The following is a 24,604-nucleotide window of genomic DNA, read 5'->3' as shown; positions in this document are numbered from 1 at the left end:
CGGATAATATGAAACTGATTTGTTCTTGACTTGTTTAAGTGCAGGAACTGATAGACGAAATGATTGCAGCATTTTGGTCTGAATGATTTCGATAGACATGGTTGCAATAGGGATTAGTCAATCGGGCATCTATGAGGTCTTGAGTGGATCTAGATGCGATTGCTAATTGCATTGCCGATAAATCATGGCCTGAGATCCGAATGAATGTTGAATGTGATTTGTCCTAAGATGTCAAGTGATGTCGATGTGTGTTCCTACTGCGTCGGTACTAACAGTCAGTGTCTGCTAAGACAGTTCATGGCTTTTGTCTATTTCGTAGGCGTAATCGAGGGCGATTACAATGCTTTCAAGAGGGGGGTATGTCACAAACAAGTGACGTGGCATACTAGGGTTGCAAACTGGACACTCACACACCCTCCCTTGGCATGGGCAATCCCGGAAATTTTGGGCCGAATGTTGACGTGGCACTGCTTGCTGTACGGACGTCCAATTGATGACGTGGCCTGCTCTACGGACGCCCGCGTTTTGCGGCGGATTTGCTGACAGCAGTTGTACAAAAAAAGTAGCGTCAGCTTTTGGCTTTGGCTATGCAATTTGAGAAAGAGAGAGAGAGAGAGAGAGAGAGCTTTTGCTTTATTCTCTCAAGAGAGAGCCTGTGAGAGAGAGACAACTTTTGATTTTGAAGTTTTTGGGCTCTGCTTTTGGCATCCCTTGTAACCTTTAACAGCTTCCCACTTCTCAGAGCATCTGGACGTAGAGTCTGAGAGTGAGAGGCTTCCACTCACTTGTACTTTTGAGTTGCAAATTAATACAAAAAGAAATACCGAAAGGGGCGCCAGTCTTTGGGGCCAATATCTCTAGACGCACGGAACTCCGTCGGGCCAGTGTCGAAGCAATTATGAACTGTGAACTGTTTTGAAGTGAATTCTTGTGGTGTCGCGGTAGAATCTTGACTTGGAGTATCCATGTCTGTTATAGTTGTCTTGTAGAAGTCCCCAAGAGCAATTTGGATTTTATGATATCATTCTGTTACAACAAGAGGATCCCTATAGTCTCTCGAGTATAGCATCGATCCTTGGAATAGGGAATCTGTTCTTGATGGTGATTTTATTGAGAGCTCTATACTATATAGTCAATGCACATTCTCCAAGATCCATCTTTCTTTAATACTAGCAATACCGGTGAACAAAAAGGAGAAGTGCTAGATTGGACCAGACCCTTTTCAAGTTCTTTTACTTGGTCCATTATTTCTTCATTTTGGGCTCGGTTAACTCGATAAGGTGGTCCGTTCGGTGGTGTACCACCGGGAATCAAATCAATCGTGTGATCCTCAGGACGAGAGGGTGGTAACTCACCTGGTAAGCCTTCAGAGAAATTATTGTCGTTCCTTTTCTAAATCATACATATTTGACCTTTGTTCATCATTCACTTCCTTCAAGAAGATCGAGTAAACAAGAAGACTGAATTTCATTAATTTGGAAATGGTCGAAGCCGACACAAGTGGTAAGGACTCGCCCTACATCAAGTACAATCTCTCTGCCCTTCTCATTATTCAAAGTCGCTTTCCAAGCCCTATAATCAACCATGGTACTGTTCTTGTGGAACCAAGGGATTCCTAGGAGGACGTCACACCCTTCCAAAGGCATGATGTAAAAGTCCTCGTGCCCTAAATACCCCTGACAATGCAAACGAAGTTTTCCAATGACAGGTGTAATGGAAACATCCCGTCCGGGTGCCTCTAGAATAGCCTCTGCTTGTGGCCCCATTTGCTCGGGTGTAATTCCAAGTCCAACCGCCAATTCAGGTGAAATAAAGTTGGCCTTGGCTCCTCCGTCAAAGAAGATGAGGACTTCTTGAGCTCGTACTTTGCCCCATGCGCGGCAAAGTTCAGTGCTTTCATCTATCTGATTTGGGTCCGTCCCCACACAATCTGGTACCAATCATGTTAGGTGCAGCGGAATGAATGTTTGAGCTTTGCTCAAGATGAGTGCTCCGAACTGTGCTCAAGGTTCCTTTTGTTCTTATGGAAGGTAGAGCCTTCCGTTCTTAATGAGAGAGTGTTATGATCACAAACAAAGTGAATGAACACTGTGCGTGCAGGTGTATGAGACTGAGAGATAGAGAGAGAAGAGAGATACGACACCAGAGACGTAAAACCCTCCTCCGAAGGCCCCACTCTCGTCAGCAAGAGTGGTCTACTTATGATTGCACAATCTGGTACAATGGTGATGCATGAGACTGATGCAAGTCTAGGCTATGTCGACGATGACGACGGGGATGACGAAGTCGACCTAAGGGCTGAAATCTGCAATCTTTCTACAGTTGTCCAAAAACGCTATGGGCTGAAATCTGCTAATCTTCTATCTGCTGAATTCTGACTCTATGTCGGTGACAATGTTGATGACGATGATGCGACGAGGACGCACTGAAAACGCAGATGCTGAAATCTGCGTTTCCCGGGCTGAAACTGTAAACCTTGCGGAAAACTGACCGTGCAACGAGGAACTGCTGCGGGAAGGTGAGAACTGCGAGGTTCGGGACTTGATCTGCGGGTACTAACTGCTAAAAACTGAAAATGCTAATGTTCCTTGACTTTCCGCCGCGGTGAAGGTGCAAAACGCCGGGGCTGATCTGCAACCAAAAACGCTAGGGCTGAATTTTGGTCCTGCTGCTGCCGTGGTTTTGCAAAATGCAAAACGCTAGGCTGATCTGCTGATCTCTTGCAAAAACGTTGGGGCTCTTGTTGTCTGCGGTAGCCGAGGCTGATCTGATGGGGAAAAACGCTAGGTGATGCTGGTTCTGCAAAATGCTAGGTCTCCTGGGGGCGTCTGCTGAGAAGTTGCCTGTTGAGCGTGGAGCTCCTGCTGCCTCTTCTGCCATTTAGTGCTAACTTGGGTTTGCTTATATACAAACTTAGCGAAATTGCCCTTCCTACTTTTGTTGGAAAGTCACTTAAATTAATAAGTGAAAAATGCCAAAAATAGGTAAAATAGGCTAAATGCACTGGAAAATTCCCTTGATGGAATCTGATGGATTCTGATGGGAATATTGATGATCATGCTGTGTGCAACCAGAGGATATGCATCTACACTAAGTGACTGGGCATGCACGGTCTACGAATAGACTCACAAAAAGTGCCAGATCACTTCTAATCTAGACTTGACTTGACTGAACTGAACCCTGATCATGCTGTAGCTTGTCCACGGACACATAGGGCTGGATGTGTCACGTGACAAATCATGCTTTCGTCTTTCCTTTTCTTCCATGTTCTTCGACTATTCTGGAACTCTCTGGCCTATCTTCTGATTGTCCACTGGGTGCCTTTTTGGGGCACCGTGTGGATATATGTCCTTGTTCCCCAAAGTCAAAACACTTCCCCGCGTTGAGGTACCCGGATTTCTGTTCCTCTTTCAGTTGTGGAAGTGTATCAATCTTTTTCTGAAACTTCCCTTTTCTCCTGTTATCATTTGTTGAAGTTTATCCGGCCACGTGTCAAAAATTAATCAGTTAAATAAGTCAGATTCCTCGAATGCATAGCAAACCCTTGCTTAGCATGTCCCATCAGTTGTTGCATGGACTCGAACATCTATAGTAAGCAGTAATCTCGTATCTCTTTGGGAAGTCCATAGCAAAAACGCTTGATTTGTTGCTTAAAGGTGATATTTTTTAAAGCAAAGGTAGGTAGAAAAGCATCCCAAAATCTCTCGCAGTAAGTATCCAAAGTATCTCCCTTGGTCATCCGAAGATGATTCCAAGCGGTAACACATCACGTTCGTACTCCTGAGTGAGCCAAGAGGAAATAAAAGTCGCTTTAACTTTAGCCACTTTGTCGGTGCTTCTTTTTGTAACTAAGGAGTGGACCACCATGTGCGTGCATTTCCTTTCAAATAGGATGTTGTCCTCCTAATCTTGGAGTGCTCTGAGTAGCGCCCTCCAGAAAAAGCTATGTAAGACTCTTGAATTAAAGTGAGGGTCTTGTGAGCATCTCAAAAGCCTAAAAAGGTATCAAATTTTAGTGCTTGTCCACCCTCCTTGAATTCTTTGGTCTTCTTGCTCCTATCTTCGAGAAAGTCGTATTGATTGGTTGTCACGAGGGCGTGGCAATTGCTAACTACTATCACCAGGATGTGGCAACTTCTAACCTTAGTTGTTGGTTTCTGTCCGATGATTTTTATTTAATTTTCGGGACCCTCTTTTTGAAGTTACAAATGGCCGGACATTGTATGGCCAATGTGAAATGGCCGACGGCCAAGAGTTTCACCCGCAGACGGGAAAGCCTTGTCGCCAAGAGTTGGTCGGGCCAACGGGCACTGGAATCCGAGCAGTAAAAGGGTGTCTAGGCTCAGCTCAAAGTCATTTAGGTCCCCTCGCTACACTTATAAGTCGGTGGGTACTAGGAATTAACTCTAAAGAGGCAAACTGGACACATGGTGGCTCCACGGCTATTTGCAAGATCCATCAGCGGGAGGGGGCGTCCATTTTTGTGAGGGACTGATTTTGCAATTCAGTGTGACTACAGTGTGTGTGTGAGTAGTGGGTGCAGGTGATCACAGAATCAATGGAAAGCTTGCCTTCTCCCTTGCTCCATGTAGCGCGACAATTTTCTCACACATCTCTCTCTCCCCTTCGCACATATGGTAATGCCCCACTAGTTGGGCTCCTCAGATGACCATGTACAGTTCTGGGAGTTTTATGTGCGTTTGCCAAGGCAAGAGCCTTCTGTACACGAACCGGATTAGCTAATTGCTAATCCTCCACAGGTACGCACAGTTCCATCGCAAAGGATTGCGAACACGGAGAGTTTTCTCACGTGAAAACTAGTCTGTTTCAAAGGGGAATTGTCCCATTGTGTGTGGGAGCACCCGAGACACGCGTAAACGTGTTCTCTCTGCCCGAAACGATCCAAAACAGAAAATTACAGCTTGCTGTGATTTTCTGCAGGTTTAGGGTTTCGCACCTAAACTGCAAGACAACGTCAAGGGAGCCTCGGGAAACCTCAGGATGCTTAAACAAGGCTTTGGGCACCTGACAGTGTTAAATCAGGGAATTACAGCACGCTGAAATTGACCTGCAGTTCACTAGGAAGCTTCCTAAGCGCAAGGGAAAGTGTCCTTGACGTGTACTTTGACCTACAAAGGGTTTCGCGCCGTTATGCTGGCGAAATTGGGTCAAAAACCTGCAATTACATCCATGGACAGGTTTGGACAGCTTGGTGAGAGATAGGTGAGAGTGTTCGGGTCGTCTATTTGCAATAACAAGCAAGAAATACCCAAAATCGCGCCACTCTTTGGGGCCAACAGGTGTCGGCATCTGCTTGGTAGCGCTCTAGCTTCAAGGCCGTGTGTGTTTGAAGTGTCAATTCCCGTTACAGGTTTTTAGTTGCAAAGTTTCTCTTGTCCTAAAGTTTAAAGTAAAGTTTCGGGTGAAAGCGTAAGTCTTACCGCCCTACAGGCTGGTTTCATGGTTCCGTTGCCGGGATAGAATGACTTTGTCCTCAAAAAGTGAGCCTCGGTTGGTTTTTGGTGAAGACACGGAGTACAGGAACGCGGGATTACACTATGGCTTACAAAGGGAAAGGCATCATGGAAGACGGTTCTCTTCACAGGACAGGCAGGCAATTCCTACAGTGTTTGAGGTTGGCGAGAGTTCACGGCCACGTCTGTCTGTACCTCTTGTTGATGTCAATGCTCCACCAATGCACGGCTTTATGACTGGGCAACTTGAAGATATGCGTTCAGGACTCAGTTCATTGCCACTGTAAATGTGTTTTCTCGACTGGTGCAAAACCCAAGGTTTATGGAGTTTTTGCAAGCGCCACCAGTGCCACAACAGACAAGGCAACTCATGTAACAAACTTGGACACTCCAAGTCAAGAATCAACCGCGACAGCACCAAATAACCACCTCAAAACAATTCACAGATCACAATAGATTTGCACTGGCCCACCGTGCCTAGAGATATTGGCCCCAAAGACTGGCGCCCCTTTCGGTATTTCTTTTTATATTAATCAGTTCAAAGTACAAGAGAGTGGGTCGGGATTCACTCTCAGACTCTGCGTCCAAATGCTCTGAGAAGTGAGGCCCTCACCACTAATTTAAAGGTTACAAGGGATGCCCAAAAGCAGAGCCCCAAAAGCTTCAAATCAAAAGCAATTGCTCTCTCTCTCTCTCTCACAGAGTCAAAACTTGAAAGCAAAAGCATTCTCTCTCTTTCTCATTAGGTCAGCTCTCAGTATCCCTGAAGCTCAGAGAGACATCAGCGACTTTAGTATCAAAATCAAGGCATCTGTTGACAAAGGAGCGGAGTAACTCCCCTCTTGTGCATCCCACTGCACCAGATCTTCGGCCAAGCTGAATTTCTGAGTTCCGTTTGGAGTAGACTATGCTAAACCAAAACATCGAGGTAAAGTCTCACAATCCGAGGAGTATCTGCTAGGTCCTCCTCCTCCATCCACTTCGCATCAAATGCAGGAAAGTTCTTGAACTCAACCAAGAACCCGCCTTCGGACTTTACCTTTCTTCGTATCGTTATGTCTGTTCAGGAACAAGGATCTCCTTGTTTTCTTCCACTTCGGGTTGCTCATCAGGCTCCCCATCATCAGGCACATCACCCTTAACAGGTTTCAAGAGACTCACATGCAATGCATTGTGAATCCTCCAAGTATCTGGCAGTTTCAATCGGAAGGAGACATCATTTATCTTTTCAGTAATCTGGAAAGGTCCGTAGTATCGCATACTAAGCTTTGGCTGGTTAAATGTCGCAGCAGCATTGGTTAAGCCAAAAGGCATCACCAAAAACTCAAATAACCCAAAAGTCGTCCGAAAGGTTGTCTTATAGACATCTCCTGGCGCTATCCTGATCTGATGATATCCACTCTTCAAGTCAATCCTACTAAAGCACGAGGATCCCTGTAACCTGTCGAGTATATCATCGATCCTAGGAATCAGAAATCTGTTCTTGATGGTGATTTTGTTGAGAGTGCTATAATCGATGCACATTCTCCAAGATCCGTCTTTCCTCAAAACCAACAACACTGGAGAGCAATACGGTGAAGTACTAGGCTGGACAAGACCCTTTTTCAAGAGGTCTTTCACTTGGTTCATAATCTTTTCATTCTGTACTCGGCTCACACGGTAAGGTGGCCGATTCGGTGGCGTGCTTCCAGGTATCAAATCAATGGTTTGATCTTCAGGCCCTCTAAAAAGCAATCGGCATGAGTGTGGAGAAAAATCTTGGCGTTCTTTTGATCAGGTCAAAACATATTCAACCTTTATCCATCGTTCATTTCTCTCCCAAAAGAATGAGTAAGAAACTGAAGTTCATCAAGTACAATCTCTAAGCCCTTCATTTATCAAAGTCGCTTTCTCGGTCCGGTAGTCAACCACGGCGTAGTTCTTGTGGTACCAAGGGATCTGAGTAGAACGTCACTCGCGTGTCCTGAACACCTTTGTCATTGCAAACGAAGTTTGCCAATGCTCGATGTAATGGCAACTTCCCATCCGGGTGCCAGTCGAACTACCTCCGCCTGTGGCGTCAGTCTGTCGAGCGTAATTCCAAATCGAGCCGCCAATTCCAAGTGAAAAGAAGTTGGCCTTGGCTTCTTCAAAAGAGCTTCCTAATCCTTCACTTTGCCCCAAAAGCGGCAAAGTTTGTACTTTCATTCATTAGATTCGGTGCAGGTCCCACGCCATGTGGTACCAGTTCTTCTTTTCTATCTGCCTTTTCTGCCACGTTCCTCAGCTGCTCTCGAACTCTCAGGCCTGTAGTCGTTCTTATCATTCTGTTCTTTCTGTGCCTTTTTAGGGCACTTCGCGGAGATATGTCCATGTTCCCCGCATCCAAAGCACTTCCCCTCTGTGATGAAGCGAGCTCTCTCCTCAGGAGTAAGCTTGGGTCATGCATCCTTTTTCTCTGGGTTGCTCTTTTTCTTTCTACTTTCATTCCCAGAAGTCTGTTCGGCTCGTTGTGTCATGGCCTTATCTGAGGGGTAGGTCAAACTGCCAGAGTGAATGGCAAAGCCCCGCTTCACATGACTCATCAACTCCTAAATAGAAGCTGATTTCTATTCCAAGCAGTGATCTCGGATCTCTGTAGGTAGACCCAAGGTAAACCGCTCAATCTGTTCTCTGAACGAGATCTTCTTGAATGAAGAGGCGGGTAGAAAAGAGCTCCAGAATCTTTCACAGTAAGCATTGATTGTATCTGTTTTGGTCATCCGAAGATGGTTCCAAGCAGCTCGTATATCTCATTCATATTCTTGCGTCAACCAAGAAGAAATAAAACGCTTAAATTTCAGCCATTTAACTGGCACAGTCTTGTTTAAAAGAAGCGTGGACCACCAAGTACGAGCATTCCTCTTAAAGTAAGAGGCAGCTCTCCGAATCTTGGAGTGCTCTGAATAGTGTCCTCCCGCGAAAGCGATGTCAACCTGTTGTATAAAAGACAAAGCCTTCGAAGCATCTGAGTATCCTGAAAAAGTATCAAACTTGATCGAGTGGCCACCTTCCTTAAACTCTTGGACTTTCTTGCTTTTATCTTCCCCTTTCCGAAGCGTTGTTTCTTGCTTCGCTTTTTGCTTTTCTTGTCTTCTTCGCTCGAGTCTGAAGAGCTAGAAGAACTGTCAGAAGAAGAAGAAGAGGAACTGGGTAGGTCTTCAAACTTGACGCGCTTCCTCAATTTCTTTGCCTTGTCAAATGTCGACCAACGACCCAAATATCCCAGGAAGTCAGTGCCTTTCTTCTGCTTTTTTCCGTACGTTTTGCCTTTCTTTTGCACGTTGAAAAGCTGAGCAATCCGTGCATCGACCACGTTCTCCGGTTCCTTCTCCGTATATTTCTTGGAGGCAGAAGGTTTCTTGAGAGCGAGTTTCGGGAGTGGTGTTGTGGTTCTTTGCCACTCCATCTGTACCTCTTCCAAAGAGGTCTGGTTCATATATTTTTCCATCTTCGAGTCCTTGGCAAAATTGAGCATCATCTTTGTTGTATCATCAATCAATTTTCAACGCTCCATCTCTTGCTGCTCCGCTGGAGTAGGCCTAGGCGGGCCATACTCCGTGCCGAAATCTTCGTTGTGATCCCTGCCCGCATCTCCAGATGCAGAGGGAGTCGACTGATCATTGCCTGAAGCCATAGGTGCCGCGGAAAAAAAATTCGGGGATCGGATTTCCCGTAGAAGAGAAATCGGTCGTGCTCTGATACCACTGTAACAGACTTGGACACTCCAAGTCAAGAATCAACCGCGACAGCACCAAATAACCACCTCAAAACAATTCACAGATCACAATAGATTTACACTGGCCCGGCGGAGTTCCGTGCCTAGAGATATTGGCCCCAAAGACTAGCGTCCCTTTCGGTATTTCTTTTTATATTAATCAGTTCAAAGTACAAGAGAGTGGGTCGGGATTCACTCTCAGACTCTGTGTCCAGATGCTCTGAGAAGTGAGGCCCTCACCACTAATTTAAAGGTTACAAGGGATGCCCAAAAGCAGAGCCCCAAAAGCTTCAAATCAAAAGCAATTGCTCTCTCTCTCTCACAGAGAGTCAAAACTTGAAAGCAAAAGCATTCTCTCTCTCTTTCTCATTAGGTAGAGAAAAAGCAAAATTTGCGTAGCTCATCTTTCTATAAAAAAAAAAAAAAAATTTAAATAAGCCTCCGCGATTTTCGGAAATTAGGGGTTTTGGCAAAAATTAGGGTTTGTAAGAATTTTAGGGTTTCTGGCAAAAATTAGGGTTTCTGATGTTCGTAGCCACGTCATCACTTTGTGACAACTCACACAGCCAGTAGAGCCGGATGAGGCTCTAGCCCAGGTACCTCATGTGTCCCAGCAGGATAGGGAGGACTCGCACGTTGCGGAGTCACCCAAGACAAGTTCCTTCCGTCCATGAGCAGGTAGGTGGTTAGGACGCCAATTCCACACATTTTGCCAATTCAGCCTGCCACCTTTCAGAGTCCACATGTTGCATTAAATGGACAAGGAGCCAGATTCCAGGCAATGCATCAGGGTTTTCCACCACCCACAGTACATCCCAAGTATTTCGGGAGTGGATCTGTGTTCCAAAGTATGGGTGATTATGCGAATGGAAACCAGCAGTATATGCCAAGAACAGTGTTTGGGGGTATGCAAGGCATGATGCCAAACCCCATGTATGGTAAAATCGGCATGCAGCAAGGCTTTCAGAGCAATCAGGGCCAGTTTGGAGTGCCACATGGTAATTTTGGCATGGCTGGTTTTTCTGGACAGCAACCAAATATGGCACTTACGACGCAAAATGTCAATGGCCAAGGAATGTCGATGACTCCTACTACACTGTCCATGTTGCAGATAATTCCCTATGAGCCAAAAGCTTACAAAGAAGGTGGTGCAGCTGTAAAGTTTAGCACTTTCAGTGGCTTTGAAGATAAGGCAAAGGCTCTTACTTTCCTCCAGCACTTTGAATCTTGATACAGCTTATGCAGGAGGGAATTTTACAGAGACCTCTAAGGTCAGGAAAGCTACCACTTTCTTAAAAGACAATGCGCTTACATGGTGGACGACATTGTTGATGCAAGGACAGGCACCCGCCACATGGGTGTACTTCAAGCAAATGTTTGCATCTGCATGGCTGTCAAATGAATTTGAAGCCGATGTCATGACGGGTTGGCACCAACTCACTGCGGCTACTTGCAAGAGCCTACAAGAGTAATATTGGAGGTTTTTCAAAGCGTTGCTCTCAGTAACCTCCTACAGGTTTGTAGCCACTGACAGAGCAGATTGATCAATATTGTTGTGGGCTGCCTAAAGGGCTTCGGGATTACTGTACAAAGAACAGAATGGCTACCCTCACTCAGCTTATGGAAGTTGCCACAACATTGGTCTTGCCTTGTTGAACGGAGAGGAGAGTTGTTTTCCGAGCAATGTAAAAGGGGGGCAGCAAAAGAAAAAAATTCAGCAAAGAAGCCCTTTGTGAAAATGGCTCTTGAAGCGTCACAGGGGTCAGAAAAGGTCAACAATGATAAAAGCTCAGCCGAGACTTCTGGAGCGCAGGCAAAGAAACAAAAAAGGAAGCCTTTTGTGCGTAAGTCGCTGGAGGAAAAGAAGGTCTTGATGGCTGAAAATAAATGCTTTATATACGAGCAGCCTAGTCACTTTGCTACAGATTGTCCACAAAGAAAAAGACCAGCTGACTCAAATGATAAAGAGGACAAGAAAGGAAAGAAACCCAAACCCACGGCAGGTTTAGTGCCAAATATGGTGGGTGACAGGCCAAGCACGGATTCCAGCGAGTTATGCAGAGCATGGAGTAAAGTTAGAGATCAGATGGCACTTATTTTCTTTGATCAAAGTGCCAAAGCGAACTTTATCGCACCAGAGTTAGCTATGAAGCTGGGCATCAGAGCTAAAGAGATGGGGTACAAGGCATGTCCTGGCCACTCAAAGTGCGTTACTCCCATCATTGGAAAGTTGCGTCTGCATATTTAGTTGTATGTGGATACAAAAGAGTTCTATATCATGCCATTGAAAGGGTGCGACGCGTTGTTGGGAATCCCTTGGATGTTCCAAATACATGGCGTGTTGGATGTCTTCGACAAAAAGATCACCCTTTAGCATAGGGGCAATACTCATGTTTTGGATGTACAGCTCAAAGGGAGTCTGTCCCTATTGTATCTGCTTCGACTATCACTTCTCTAGTTAAGAATCATCTGTCTGTGTACTTGGATTTTTCACGTGATGTTTCAAATAGTTGTCGGTCAAATTTATATGTGCTAATGACTGTTTTTCTCTTTCATTACCGTCACAATTGCCCCCGAAGACCTAAGGACCATACGATAGATTTGGTGCCAGGGTGTAGCCCACCAAACAGACCTCCCTACAGGGTTAGTGCAGCTCAGCAAAAAGAGATTATGGGCAAGGTTGAGGAGCTTTTAGAGAAGGGGCTGATTCAGCCTAGTTCTTCACCTTTTTGCTCCCCATTGCTCCTAGTGCAAAAGAAGGATGGCTCTTGGCGCATGTGTATTGACTACCGCGCATTGAATAACAAATTCAATCAAGAACAGATTTCCTATCCCAAGGATCCCAAGGATTGGTAATATTTTTGACCGTTTACAGGGTGCTACGATTTTCAGCAAGATAGACCTTAAGAGTGGGTACCATCAGATTCGTATAAGGCCAGAGAATGTGCACAAGACTGCGTTTAAGACGACATTTGGTCTCTATGAGTTTTAATGATTCCATTTCGTCTTACAAATGCTCCTGCTACGTTCAATAGGATGATGGACTGGATTTTCCGCTCGCATCAAAAGTTTGTTGGCACATTCTTTGATGACATGATAGTCTATTCGAAGAATGAAGAGGAGCATAGGCGTCACTTGACAATTGTGTTCGAAGAGATACGCAGTCATAGGTTACTTGTCAATCCTAAGAAAAGTGAATTCTTCTTGGAAGAAATCCACTTTATTGGCCACATAGTGTCAAAGGATAGTGTCCGAATGGATCCCGCAAAGGTTGCAGCTATTAAGACATGGCCAAACTTAAAGACTGTGCACGATGTCCGAAGCTTCTTGGGATTGTGGCATTGTGCTCATACTATAGAAGGTTTATTAGGAATTTTGCAGAGATAGCTTCACCTCTTCACGCTTTGCAAAAGAAAGAGGTCACTTTCAGATGGACCCACAAAGAGATTTCAGCTTTCACTCTCTTGAAGGAAAAGTTGACTTCAGATCTCGTGATTGTTTTACCAGATCTCAGGAAGTCATTTGTGGTCCAGTGTGATGCATGTGGCAAAAGTATTGGGGCAGTGTTAATGCAAGATGCTCTCCAAAGCTCAGCATGCGTTACTATGGGGCTTTTCAAGTGCTTGATAAGATCCGCAATGTTGCTTATAGGCTGAAATTGCCTGACACTTGAAAGATTCATGATGCGTTGTTGGGTACATGCGATGATAAAAGCGTGCTAACAACACAAGATCATCAATGGCATGTATATATGGCATGCAATCGAGGACGTTTGCATTTTCAAGCGGGGGGTATGTCATGAGGACGTGGCAACTGCTAACTATTGTCACCAGGATGTGGCAACTGCTAACCTTAGTTGTTGGTTTCTTTCCGATGATTTTTATTTAATTTTTGGGACCCTCTTTCTGAAGTTGCAAATGGCCGGACATTGTATGGCCAATGTGAAACGGCTGACGGCCAAGAGTTTCACCCAACAACGGAAAAGCTTTGTCACCACAAGTTGGTCGGGCCGACGAGCACTGGAATACTAGTAGTAAAAGGGTATCTAGACTCAGCTCAAAGTCATTTAGGTCCCCTCGCTACACTTATATGTCGGTGGGCACTAGGAATTAACTCTAAAGAAACAAACTGGACACATGGCAGCTCCACGGCTATTTGCCAGGTCCATTAGCTGGAGGGGGCGCCCATTTTTGAGAGGGAGACTGATTTTGCACTTCAGTGTGACTACAGAGTGTGTGTGTGTGTGTGTGAGTAGTGGGTGAAGGTGATCACAACTCTAACGGAAAGCTTGCCTTCTCCCTTGCTCTATGTAGCGCAACGATTTTCTCTCGCGCATCTCTCTCCCCCCTTGGCACATATGGCATAGTTACTCGGAATGCAGAACGGGAACGGTGACGGGCCTCCCCGCGGAACGGGGACGGGGAGGGGTCCGGAACGGGAACGGGGAGGGCGCAGAACAGGAGGCATAAAAAACACCCAAATAATGCAATTTTTAGCTTTGTGTGATTGAAAACAAGTAGTATTAGAGTCCTTGACTCCTTTGACTCTAATACTCACAAAAACCTTGATTTGAAGACCATTCAACAATACTATGGCAAACGTGGCACGACGTGCCATGTAGACTTGAGAGCTTGAGAGGGAAAGAGGGGGAGAGGGAGAGGGAGACAGAGGGAAAGGTCGAGAGAGATAGGGAGAGAGCTTGTACTATGTAGACTTGAGAGCTTGAAAGAGGCTACAACTTGAGAGTCGAGACTCGAGAGGATAGAGCTTGAGGCTTGGCCCTTGAAACCTTGAGCCTAGTGTGCATTGTGAAGGCAAGGGGTGGGGGGAGGGGCATTTTATAAGCCAAAGGCTCACAAGGTAGAAAACCAAAACCTGAAAATTTGGCTCACAAGAACAAAATCTGAAAATTTGGCCGGTCCGGGCGGGTATCAACTGCTTGTCCGGAACGGACAAGCCGTTCCGAAACGTTCCCAGGCTTGACTGAATCTCTGATCGCCATTCCAATGTTTCCCCCCCCCCCCAAATGGGCGTTCCCCGGAAACTATGACATAGTCACATACAGTAATGCCCCACTAGTTGGGCTCCTCACATGACCATGTACAATTCTAGGAGTTTTATGCGCGTTTGCCAAGGCAAGAGCCTTCTGTACAAGAACCGGATTAGCTAATTGCTAATCTTCCACGAATACGCACAATTCCATCGCGAAGGATTGCAAAAACGGAGAGTTTTCTAGCGTGAAAACTCGTCCGTTCAAAGGGGAACTGTCCCATTGTGTGCGGGCGCACCAGAGACACGCGTAGACGTGTTCGCTCCGCCCAAAACGATCCAAAACATTAGCACCTAAACTGCAAGACAACATCAAGGGAGCCTCGAGAAAGCCTCAGGATGCTTAAACAAGGTTTTGGGCACATGACTGTTAAATCAGGGAATTACAGCACGCTGAAATTGACCTGCAGTTCACTGGAAAGCTTCCTAACCGCAAGGGTACAGAGGGTTTCGTGTTGTTATGCTGGCAAAATTGGGTCAAAAACCTGCAATTACAGCCATGGACACGTTTGGACAGCTTGGTGAGAGAGAGGTGAAAGTGTTAGGATCGTCTATTCGCAATAACAATAAAGAAATACCGAAAGGGGCGCCAGTCTTTGGGGCCAACAAGTGTCGGCATCTGCTTGGTAGCGCTCTAGCTTCCAGGCTGTGTGTGTTTGAAGTGTCAATTCCCGTTACAGGTTTTTAGTTGCAAAGTTCCTCTGTGTCCTAAAGTTTAAAGTAAAGTTTTGGGTGAAAGCCTAAGTCCACCGTCCTACGGGCCGGTTTATTGGCTCTATAAAAGTGCTTCCTCTTTGAATAAAACATCTCGTCATCAAAGTCCAAACTGTCAGAAGAACATAAATCCTCCTCAGAACCGTCACAAGATTTCCGAGATCTTCGGAGGGATTTGCTCTTCTTAGCCTTCTTCTTGTTCTTACCATGTCTTTGAGTCTTTCTTAGCTTCCTCCTCTTTCGGTCCTCATCACTTGAATCAGAGAAGCTATCTGAACTGTAAGAAGAGGATGAGGATGAACCGGAAACACCCTCAAAACATACGCGCTTCTTTGGTTTGTGCATTTGCAAAAGAAGATTGACGACCCAAGTCCAGGGTAGTCTGCTCCCTTGCTCCGTCTCTTTGAATGCTTCGTGGTCCTCAATATTTGATTGACTCGTCGGTCTATGACATCGTCAAGTTCATCTTCAGTATACACCCCCTGGGTAGGTGGTTTCTTCAATGCCGACTTTAAAGGTGAGTTGATGGTTGTACACCACCAAGTATACATTTCGTCAATCGGATGCTTGGTCAAAAATTTTGTATATTGGGGATCCTTTGAATACCAGAGCATCTACTTAGCACAAGCATTAACCTGCTCTTGACGTTGCATCTCCATTTGTTCATACTCCGTGGGCCGTGGTGGCCCATACTCTTCTTCCGAATCGTCAAGATCCAGTCGTCGTCCATTTGAATTTTTTGTCCTCTCACCCAACCTTGAATTGTCGGGTGGATTGATTTGGTCTTTGCGGGATTCGTCGACTGAATCCATGTGTGTCACGATCAAAGGGATCGAATTCTGCTTGGGAGGAAAATCGATTGAGCTCTGATACCACTGTAACAGACTTGGACACCCCAAGTTAGGAATCTGGCATGACACACGAGAGAACCACTTAAAAACACTTCACAAACTTTATCACAATTCAATACAATCGACACGGCCCGGCGTAGTTCCATGCCCAGAGGTATTGACCCCAAAGTCTGGCGCCCCTTTCGGTATTTATTTTTATATTAATGCTTGAGCAAAGTTACAAAGTCGGAGGGTCCTCTCTGTTCGGTGCTCGTCAGCAAACTGCGTGCATGAGGCCCTCTTGGTACAAGTTTGAAGGCCCATGGCCTCTCAAAAGCAATACATGAAAGCTTCAAAATTGAAAGCATCTAGTCCTTCCAAAAACTGGAGTGCAAATTGCGGAAATCCGTACGCTGTGCCACGTTGGCAATCAATGCATTTTGTGGCATCCGTACAGCCTGCCATGTCAGCACCTCTTGCACGATTTCATTTTCTTGATTTATTTTTAATAACCTTGTGTCCCTTGGGCCCCGTCGGAAAGGGAGTATAAGTTGGGACAGCTTATAGAGTCATTTTTCCAATCTCTCTTGCCACATCATCACTTTGTGACAGGCCATACACGGGCATCTATGTTCTCTATTTTATTCATAACATTGGAACAAAAAAAATAAAATTCAAGTTACCTCATGCTTGTACACGTGTGTGCCACCTTTCTTCTTCTTCCATGCAACTCCGGGAGAAATTTAAGAGTGTAGAGGCGAGGGTGAGAGGCTCATAACCTTCGGGTCCCGAAAAAAAAAATTGCTTTGATACCACTGTCAGGATTAGTGGTGCTAATCCTTGAATTAAGACTAAAACTTCATACTTGAGATTAAAGTGAGACTCAAGAGACGAGAACGATTAAAGTGAGACTCAAGAGACGAGAACGCTCATGTTTGACTGAAGGAATGAATGAAAAATGAGTACAATAGGCTCCTTATATAGGAGACAAAGAGTCACAATTGAAAAGACACGTCTCATGGTGAAGAGACATGACTTCAGACGTAAAGACACATCCTTTGGATGAAGAGCTGCAACCATTGGGTGAAGGGATGTGACCAGCCGCCAAAGGAGTGTGGCTTTTGGCGAAGAGTCATGTCTCTAGAGCGAAGAGTCGTGACCATCCAAGCATAAGGGTCCTCCTTGACATGTCACTTCTCGTATCTGCAACTAGGACTAGATGTAATAATGTAACATAATCACAATTGTGACAACAACGCTTCAAAACGCAGTGGAGGGAAGTTCCTTTGTTGGCAAAGACTCCCCGGGCAAGACCTTGTCTCCTCGTGAGCGTCTCACAACGCTGTTGCAAATAGCTACCGAGTTGCTAAAAGTTGTACAATGCGTATCAAAATGCAATATCAAGGGGCTAGTAGCTCTGCCAACAAGAGACTCCGCCTCCTAGCATTTCACAACGCTTCCGATGGAGACTCCCCTAAGCTTGCATTGGAAAACGCTAGAACCAATAAACGCCAATTTAGCCTGCGTTTTAAACTGCAGATTTTGAACACCAAGGTTGCCAATGCTCCACTAGTCCTCATCTTTAACAGCTCCTTTCCTCTTCTTCCAAGCTCTCCAATCACAATCATAGATCATGAAGCTCTGAACCATGTCAAAGTTGACGATGCGGAAGTGTAGAGCAATGGGGAGAATGCACGCAGAGAGAGAGAGAGAGAGAGAGAGAGAGAGAGAGATCTATTGTTGAACCAACCAACTTGACACGTCTAATTGCTTTTTTTGAAAGTCAAGAACCAGCTTGTGTGTGAGAAGAGCAAACCTTCGGGAAGTCACCACTATGTTGTCTGTAAGAGAAGCAAACCTTTAATTCCGCACATCAATGGGTGCACTTTGTGTGAGGAAAACAGAACTCAAGTTTTGATGCACTGTCCTCGAGGCTCGCAATAGCATTATGCTCAATGTTTGCACCAACAAACCTTAAAAGTCCATGGCTGATGACATTCCCCTCAAACATGCACAAATGTGCACATGTGCACACATAGCTTTGGGATACTATGAGGCCTGTGTTGAACTCCAATGCACACCTAAACGTGGTCTCTAATAAATGGCCTCCTTGATGATGTCTATGACGGCTACTCTTGACAGATTTACAATAAAAGGTGGTTGTTGCTTGAGGTCCTAGCCTCAACAAGAAGTTACAAGGGCAAAGTACTTCAAGCACGCCCTCACGAAGTAGTTCAAGTTCAAGCACACCCTCACTGCAGCCGACTAAGTACCTTCACTTTTCTAGTCAAACTTCAGCAATCAATCAGAACATAAACTACTTAAGGCAAAGACAGTAACAAACCTTCCAGAGAGACATTGAAAGTCTAGGACTGATGCAACATCCTACACATTTTCTCTCATTTCCTTCAATACAGATAACAAAAGTCTCCCATTTTAGCATTGTTTGCCTATTAAACTTGATAAGTAGTAGGGGACTCAATAACAAGCAGTCTCTTCAGGGGCAAACGTAGGAAAGCTTCTGATTTCAATGGAACTCTGAGTGGCTGAGTTCCGTGTCTGTGATTTGTAAGACAGTGAACAACCCAAGATAAGTCCTGGTGCTCATGTCTTCCTTTTAGAACTTCAATTTAAAAAAAGTCTTAAATAGCTACTCTGTATCTAAGAAGACCAAGATCCATACCCCTCCTTGAATTCTTATTAGGACTTTGGATATGTCAAGCCGACCTTGTTTGTCAAAAGCAGCTCGCCATTTTTTCTCTGTCAAGATCTTTCCCACCTACAGAGACATGCAGGTGAAAACACATCAGGGTTACAATGGCCCACATGAACGTAGAGGGCAGCATTGCGCAAACAGCTCTCAACTTGTAACATTGGCCCACACTTACAGAAACACATTATGTAAAGTGGTCACCTTGGGATAGAATCTGGATGCAATCACTTCGACGCTGTCAGTGCGAACTTTGTAGTGATCATCCATAGCGTCGCAACAAGCATAAACACCTCTCTCTCTCTCTCTCTCTCTCTCTCTCTCTAAAACACACACGGATCTAAAGTGCTCGTCTGCTGGCTCCCGACGCTCGAGAGTGAAGTACCGAGTCAATTTGCAGCACCAGCCAGCCAACTTGGAGAATCAATAGGATAACCAAGATGCCAAGGGTTAAAATAACCCCCCGGTCGACGACGGGTTCAAGCCATGCCGATCGACCACGCGCAAGCCAGGGAAAATAAAAAACAGGTGCATCGTCAAATGCTGTCCGAGTTTACTTTTTCTGGCCGAGTTTACTTTTTCTCGCTTGCGTTCACAATAGAAGGTTGTGTTTTGCCTTAGGTGCCATCAAATGCTACGTGCCAATGCAACATCCTATCATTGGGCAAGTGGTGGATTTGAGTCATCTTGCGGACGTTGACCGTGGCTTTTTTTTTATTGTCCAAGTGCCTAAGATTTCCCCGCTCGGTTTACAACCGTTGATCCTATCTCTCTAGCTTCATTAAATACCTCGCTAGACTTAGTGAAGTGGCCCACCCCCCCACCCGACCGTCTTTATCTACCATGCAGCTGTATGCATGGGATCAGTGGCCCTTATGGAATGGTGCCCTCGTCAGTAGATCGTAACCATTGATTTGCAAAAAAAAAAATCTCAAGATTTTTTGGAAAAAATTAAGCTCAAGATCAATTTAATATTGGGATCTTGAGGTAAATTTTTTTGGGGCAATGGTGAGCCAAGGGCGACAGGTACTTGCGAAGATTAAAACAAATAGCAAGAATGGAAGGAATATTTACATTAAATTTTGTACACTAATGGAGTATATTACTTCAATCAACCATTTATTATCACGAAAACAAGTTAATGTGGGGATCCCAATATTAATTTTTACAATCAAAGACCAGCTCTCCTTCTTTTTCCATTCATATCCACTATTATCCATGGGGGCAATTAGAGCATCACAACAATGGAATCTTTGGTTCTCATTTTCTTGAGGTACTTCACTCCACACTAAGCTCTACCCTACCAAGAATGATTGAGTATAAGGCTAAATTAATTTGAATACATTCAACAAAGACTTATGGTTCTTTTTAAGACCATAGTTGACTATATAAGGCTGGATTGATCCAAATGCATTCAACAAAGACTTATGGTCCTTTTAAGACCATAGTTGGCTATATATGTCATAGAGAAGGGAAGCCTCTAGGAAGTTGAAAGAAGAAGAGATTGCAGACATCCAAGAAATGTGATTGCACATTCAAAGCATAGTGGAGTACATTGGCGACATCGACAACGTCCACATATTTCTACATCCTTTGCATATAGGTCATACAATATGTCATAAAATCTAATATCTAACCAACCCAAATGATTTTCTCATATTAAATTGATCACTTAATGTGGGAGAATAAACGGGAACAAGTGTTAAGATATAGATATGTGCTTATAGATCTATCTCAACACGGGGCCAATGGTAAAGGGGCCCAAAAGGGAGATTGTCTATCAAAGAGCAAGGCTAACCAATGGAGCATAAGACCTTAGGGTTAGCTTCATTAAAGACCTCCAATAAATGTGTATAAAAGTCCTTTGACCTTAGGTAAGCTAGGGCTGAGCTTGAGGTGGGAACCCGGCCCAAGCTCGAGATGCTTGTCCTGCTTGAGGTGCTTGTCGTGCTTGAGGTGTTTGTCATGCTTGAGGTGCTTGATTAAGATGCTTGAGGTGCTTGAATGGCTCCTTGCTTGAGGTGCTTGACTTGCTGCATGATTAAGGTACTTGAGGTGCCTTGAGAAGCTTGCCTGAGATGCTTGTGGGAACACCCCCTAGTTCAAGTGCTTTGTCATGCTTGGTGAGTAAGGTGCTTGATCACCTAAAGTCAAAAGCATTCCTACAAGAGGGGGGGCGAGCCCTTTTCCTAGGGGCTAGAGAGAGAACACCCACTCACACACACAAGGGAAGCCCCAACTTGAAGAGGCAGCAAGGACACATGTCAGGTCCCTACCCATGTTACCTTCATGAGTTGTTTGAAGCCTATTGGCTAGGCTTCAAAGGGGTCCAATGATAAATTACTTGAATTATCTAATTGATTTTGCATTTATCAAGTCCTCTCTCTCAAAGGGGAAAGGGGGACACTTGTCCCAAGGCTACCCATGTTGCTTGTAATGGCTCTTGCTTGTGATTGGCTAGGCCCGGGAGGGTCCAATGAGCTTCAAGCATGAGCTACAAGGGGGGGTCGACCCAAGCTAGCTAGGGGCTTGCTTGAGGGGTATACTCACCCACACACACTCACAAGCACTCTCATTGTGTGCTATGCAAAGTGCAAGAGCTCCCTCTCCAAGTAAGTAGAGGTTGAGAGCCTACACCAACACTCTGGGCTATGGAGTGCAAATCCAACCAAGAGCCATGCTTCAATGCTTAAGCTTGCCATCTCCTTCTTCTTCATTACTATGCTATTATGTATGCTAGCAACAAGAGTATGATAAGTGAGGAACTAATTCTTTCTCCTACGAAATGTTTCTTCTTCCTCTTCCCTACCCTCATTCCCTGCTAGCTCTCTCCACCTTCGAAGGTGTTTGAGGTCTTGGGACTGAGGCTTGGGATAGTTAAAGCTTTCTTCAAGTTCATGTTATGCTATGATTGTGATGCATGAAGCTTTCCATCTTCATTGCATCACCTAGGTCACAAGGAACACAAAGAATGTATTGTAACAAGTCTCTCTTAATGGGAGAAATCATAATACAAATGCCTATTGGAGGGGGGACCGGCTCCACATAAATCCGATCCTCAACTGTTGTCATGTTCTCTAAATTCTCTCTCTTGCAAAAGTATTGTTCATGCCAAGTTAACTAATTGCTATGATTATGTTGCTATCTTCGATTATGCCTACCCGCTATGCTCACAAAGTTATTTCTCGAAAGTATTCTCATTAATTTCCGCTATTCTCAAGTTGAATAGGCTAATTCCATTACACAATAGGGACAAGAAGTGATCTAAATCACCTTCTTGTTCATCCATATGTGATCAAGTAATGCATGGAAGATTCAATTGATGTGAGAATCTATAGAAATGTTGTTGTTGGATCGAGTGCAAGAGCAAGAAGAGAGAGAAGAGAGTACGCAAACAAAGGCAAGGATGAGCCTTGCCCTCCTATACAACACACACTATATCAAGATAGTGTGTATGGCTCGTAATGTATTATCTATACAGTTGGATAAAAGAAATTGGAAGTGAGTTAGTGACAATCGACCGGACACGGGCCAGCAATCTCAACAATCTCCCACTTGATGGCCAATGTGGGAGGCCAAAAGAAAGAACGAGCGAGGAAGACTACATCGCATCCAATGCCCATCAGCTCACGAGATAGTCCTAAAACTGATGGCTGGAGAGACTTTTCATGAGTACACCCGCTGTGTTCTCTAGCGTATGAATCTTCACCAAGTCAAGCTTTTTGTTTGCCAAGCACTCTCGAGTGCAGTGATACTGCACATCAATGTGTTTCGTTCTCGAATGAAACACCGGATTCTTGGCCAAAGCAATAGCACTCTGACTATCATAGTGAAGAATTGGCAATTTGGGCTCCAATCCAAGATCTCCCACTAGGCGAGCAAGCCGTATAGCTTCCTTGCATGCTTCACTCAAAGAAACATAGTCAGCCTCTGTAGTAGAAATCGGCATACAAAATGAAGAACGGATCTCCAAGAGATAGTAGAACTAGCAAATGTGTAGATCCAACCTGTTGTTGATCTACATGTATCAACACAGCCTGCATAATCACTGTCCACATATCCCTTGATGGATAGATCTCCACGATCGTAGCATAACTATCCATTCATTGTGCCACTCAAGTATCCGAGAATCAACTTGACAACATCCCAATGCTTTTTACCAGGGTAAGACATAAATCTGCTAACAACTCCCACTGCATGTGTCAGGTCTTGTAGCCACCATGGCATACATGAGATTGCCACAAGCTGAAGCATAAGGAACCTTAGCCATTGCAGCTTTTTCCGCAGCAGATTTGGGACAATCGTTTTTGCTAAGTTTCAAATATGCAGGCAATGGGGTACTCAATGCCTTCCCCTTTTGCAGGTTGAAACGCTCAAGAATTTTATGCTCATAATCCTTCTAAGATAAGTATAACAATATCTTCTTATGGTCTCGAGTAATGCGCATACCCAAAATGTGATTTGCAAATCTTTCATGTCAAACTGACTCTTCAACTTCATTTTGAGGTCAGCAATGTCCTTCTTTGAATGAAGAGCAATGAGCATGTCATCCACATAAAGAATAAGCATAATTAGTTGTCCATTGGGTTGTCTTTTCACATAAAGACATGGATCCTCAATAATGCGCTTATAGCCTTGGGAACGCATAAATGCATCAAACTTTTGATACCATTGTCTGGATGATTGCTTCAAGCCATATATATTTTTCAGAAGCTTACATACTAAATGTTCCTTGCCCTTTAACCCAAACCCTTCAGGTTGCTGCATATAAATCTCCTCATAAAGTTCTCCATGTAAGAAAGTTGTAATGACATCCATTTGCTCAAGCTCCAAATCTTCAGTGGCAACCAAACCAAGCAACATTCTCAGTGTCGTCATCTTGACCATTGGAGAAAAAATCTCTTGAAAATCTATACCATATTCGTGCTTGAAACCTTTGGCCACTAAGCGAGCTTTGTAGTTCTCAATGTTTTTCTTGTAAACCCATTTACAAGGCAGTGCTTTCCTACCTTTTGGCAATGGAACCAATTCCCAAGTTTTGTTTTTCTGAATACTAGACAACTCACGTTTCATCGCAAGCTCCCACTGAGTCTTATCCTTGGCTAGCATGGCCTCTTTGTAACAAGACGGGTCACCACTATCTGTCAGCAATACAAATCTAGGCCAGAACAAAATGGTCCTGGCAGATTTGAGGCTCTCTAAGACCTTCTCGATTGACTAGTACTAGCCTGCTCAGTTTCTCTAGTGACATGAGCATTCACTTGCGGCATAACTGGTTCATGAGATGTTTGCAAAGGAGGAGATACATCAAAAAATGTCACTTTTCGGAATTCTACCTCTTTCTCTGGCTGTTTATGCATCTTAGTCTCATTGAAGACTACATCACTGCTACGGATAACTGATCGACTCTTAGGATCCCATTAACAATAGTCAAACTGACCATCCTGTCCATAGCCTATAAAGATACGTTTCCCAGATTTGGGATCAAGCTTACCACGAAGCTCTTTAGGCACATGTGCGTAAGCGTCACAACCAAACATCCTAAGCTTGTCATCAGATAAATTATGTCCTAACCATAATTCCTCAAGCACACTAAACTGTAAAGAAGCATGTGGTGATCTATTGATCAAGTAAACCGCCGTATAAAGTGCTTCAGCTCAAAAAACTTGGGTCAAATTAGCTTGTGAAAGCATAGACATAATCTTCTCCTGGATGGTCCTATTCATCCTTTCAGCAACACCATTCTGTGCAGGGGTGTAGGGAGCTGTGAACTCATGCTTAATTCCTCTTATTGAACAGAAATCTGAAAACTCATTGGAAATGTACCCTCCACCATTGTCTGAGCGAAAAGCTTTTAACTTTCGGTCAGATTGAGTTTCTACACTAGATAAGAATTTCTTGAAACAAGAAAATGTCTCATCTTTGGACTTCATAGCATAAGCCCAGACTTTACGTGTTGCATCATCTATAAACATGACAAAACAAGATGCTCCACAAAGAGATCTAGTGGACATAGGGCCACACACATCACTATGCACAAGCTCTAAAGGTTTACGCTCTTTCTCAAATGAACCATTACGAGAAGCATGTG

General features: G+C 44.5%; 1 protein-coding gene across 1 annotated transcript in view; it reads right to left on the bottom strand.

The window, feature by feature from the left end:
• The window catches only part of LOC147424647 (rab GTPase-activating protein 22-like), a 91,586-nt gene extending 72,552 nt beyond the window's left edge, over positions 1-19,034 (bottom strand). Inside the window, exons 1-2 of the mRNA XM_086500796.1 lie at positions 18,718-19,034; positions 18,487-18,582 (exon numbers count right to left, since the gene is read on the bottom strand). Of these exons, the coding sequence (XP_086356922.1) occupies positions 18,487-18,582; positions 18,718-18,783 (162 nt within the window). The 5' untranslated portion in view covers positions 18,784-19,034. The remainder of the gene's footprint in view (positions 1-18,486; positions 18,583-18,717) is intronic.
• Positions 19,035-24,604: the final 5,570 nt, after the last annotated feature.

Source organism: Adiantum capillus-veneris, chromosome 25 (genome assembly GCF_014529385.1).
Source record: "Adiantum capillus-veneris isolate H3 chromosome 25, ASM1452938v2, whole genome shotgun sequence".
NCBI classification, from domain to species: domain Eukaryota; kingdom Viridiplantae; phylum Streptophyta; class Polypodiopsida; order Polypodiales; family Pteridaceae; genus Adiantum; species Adiantum capillus-veneris.
This window is presented reverse-complemented; position numbering and strand designations above follow the sequence as displayed.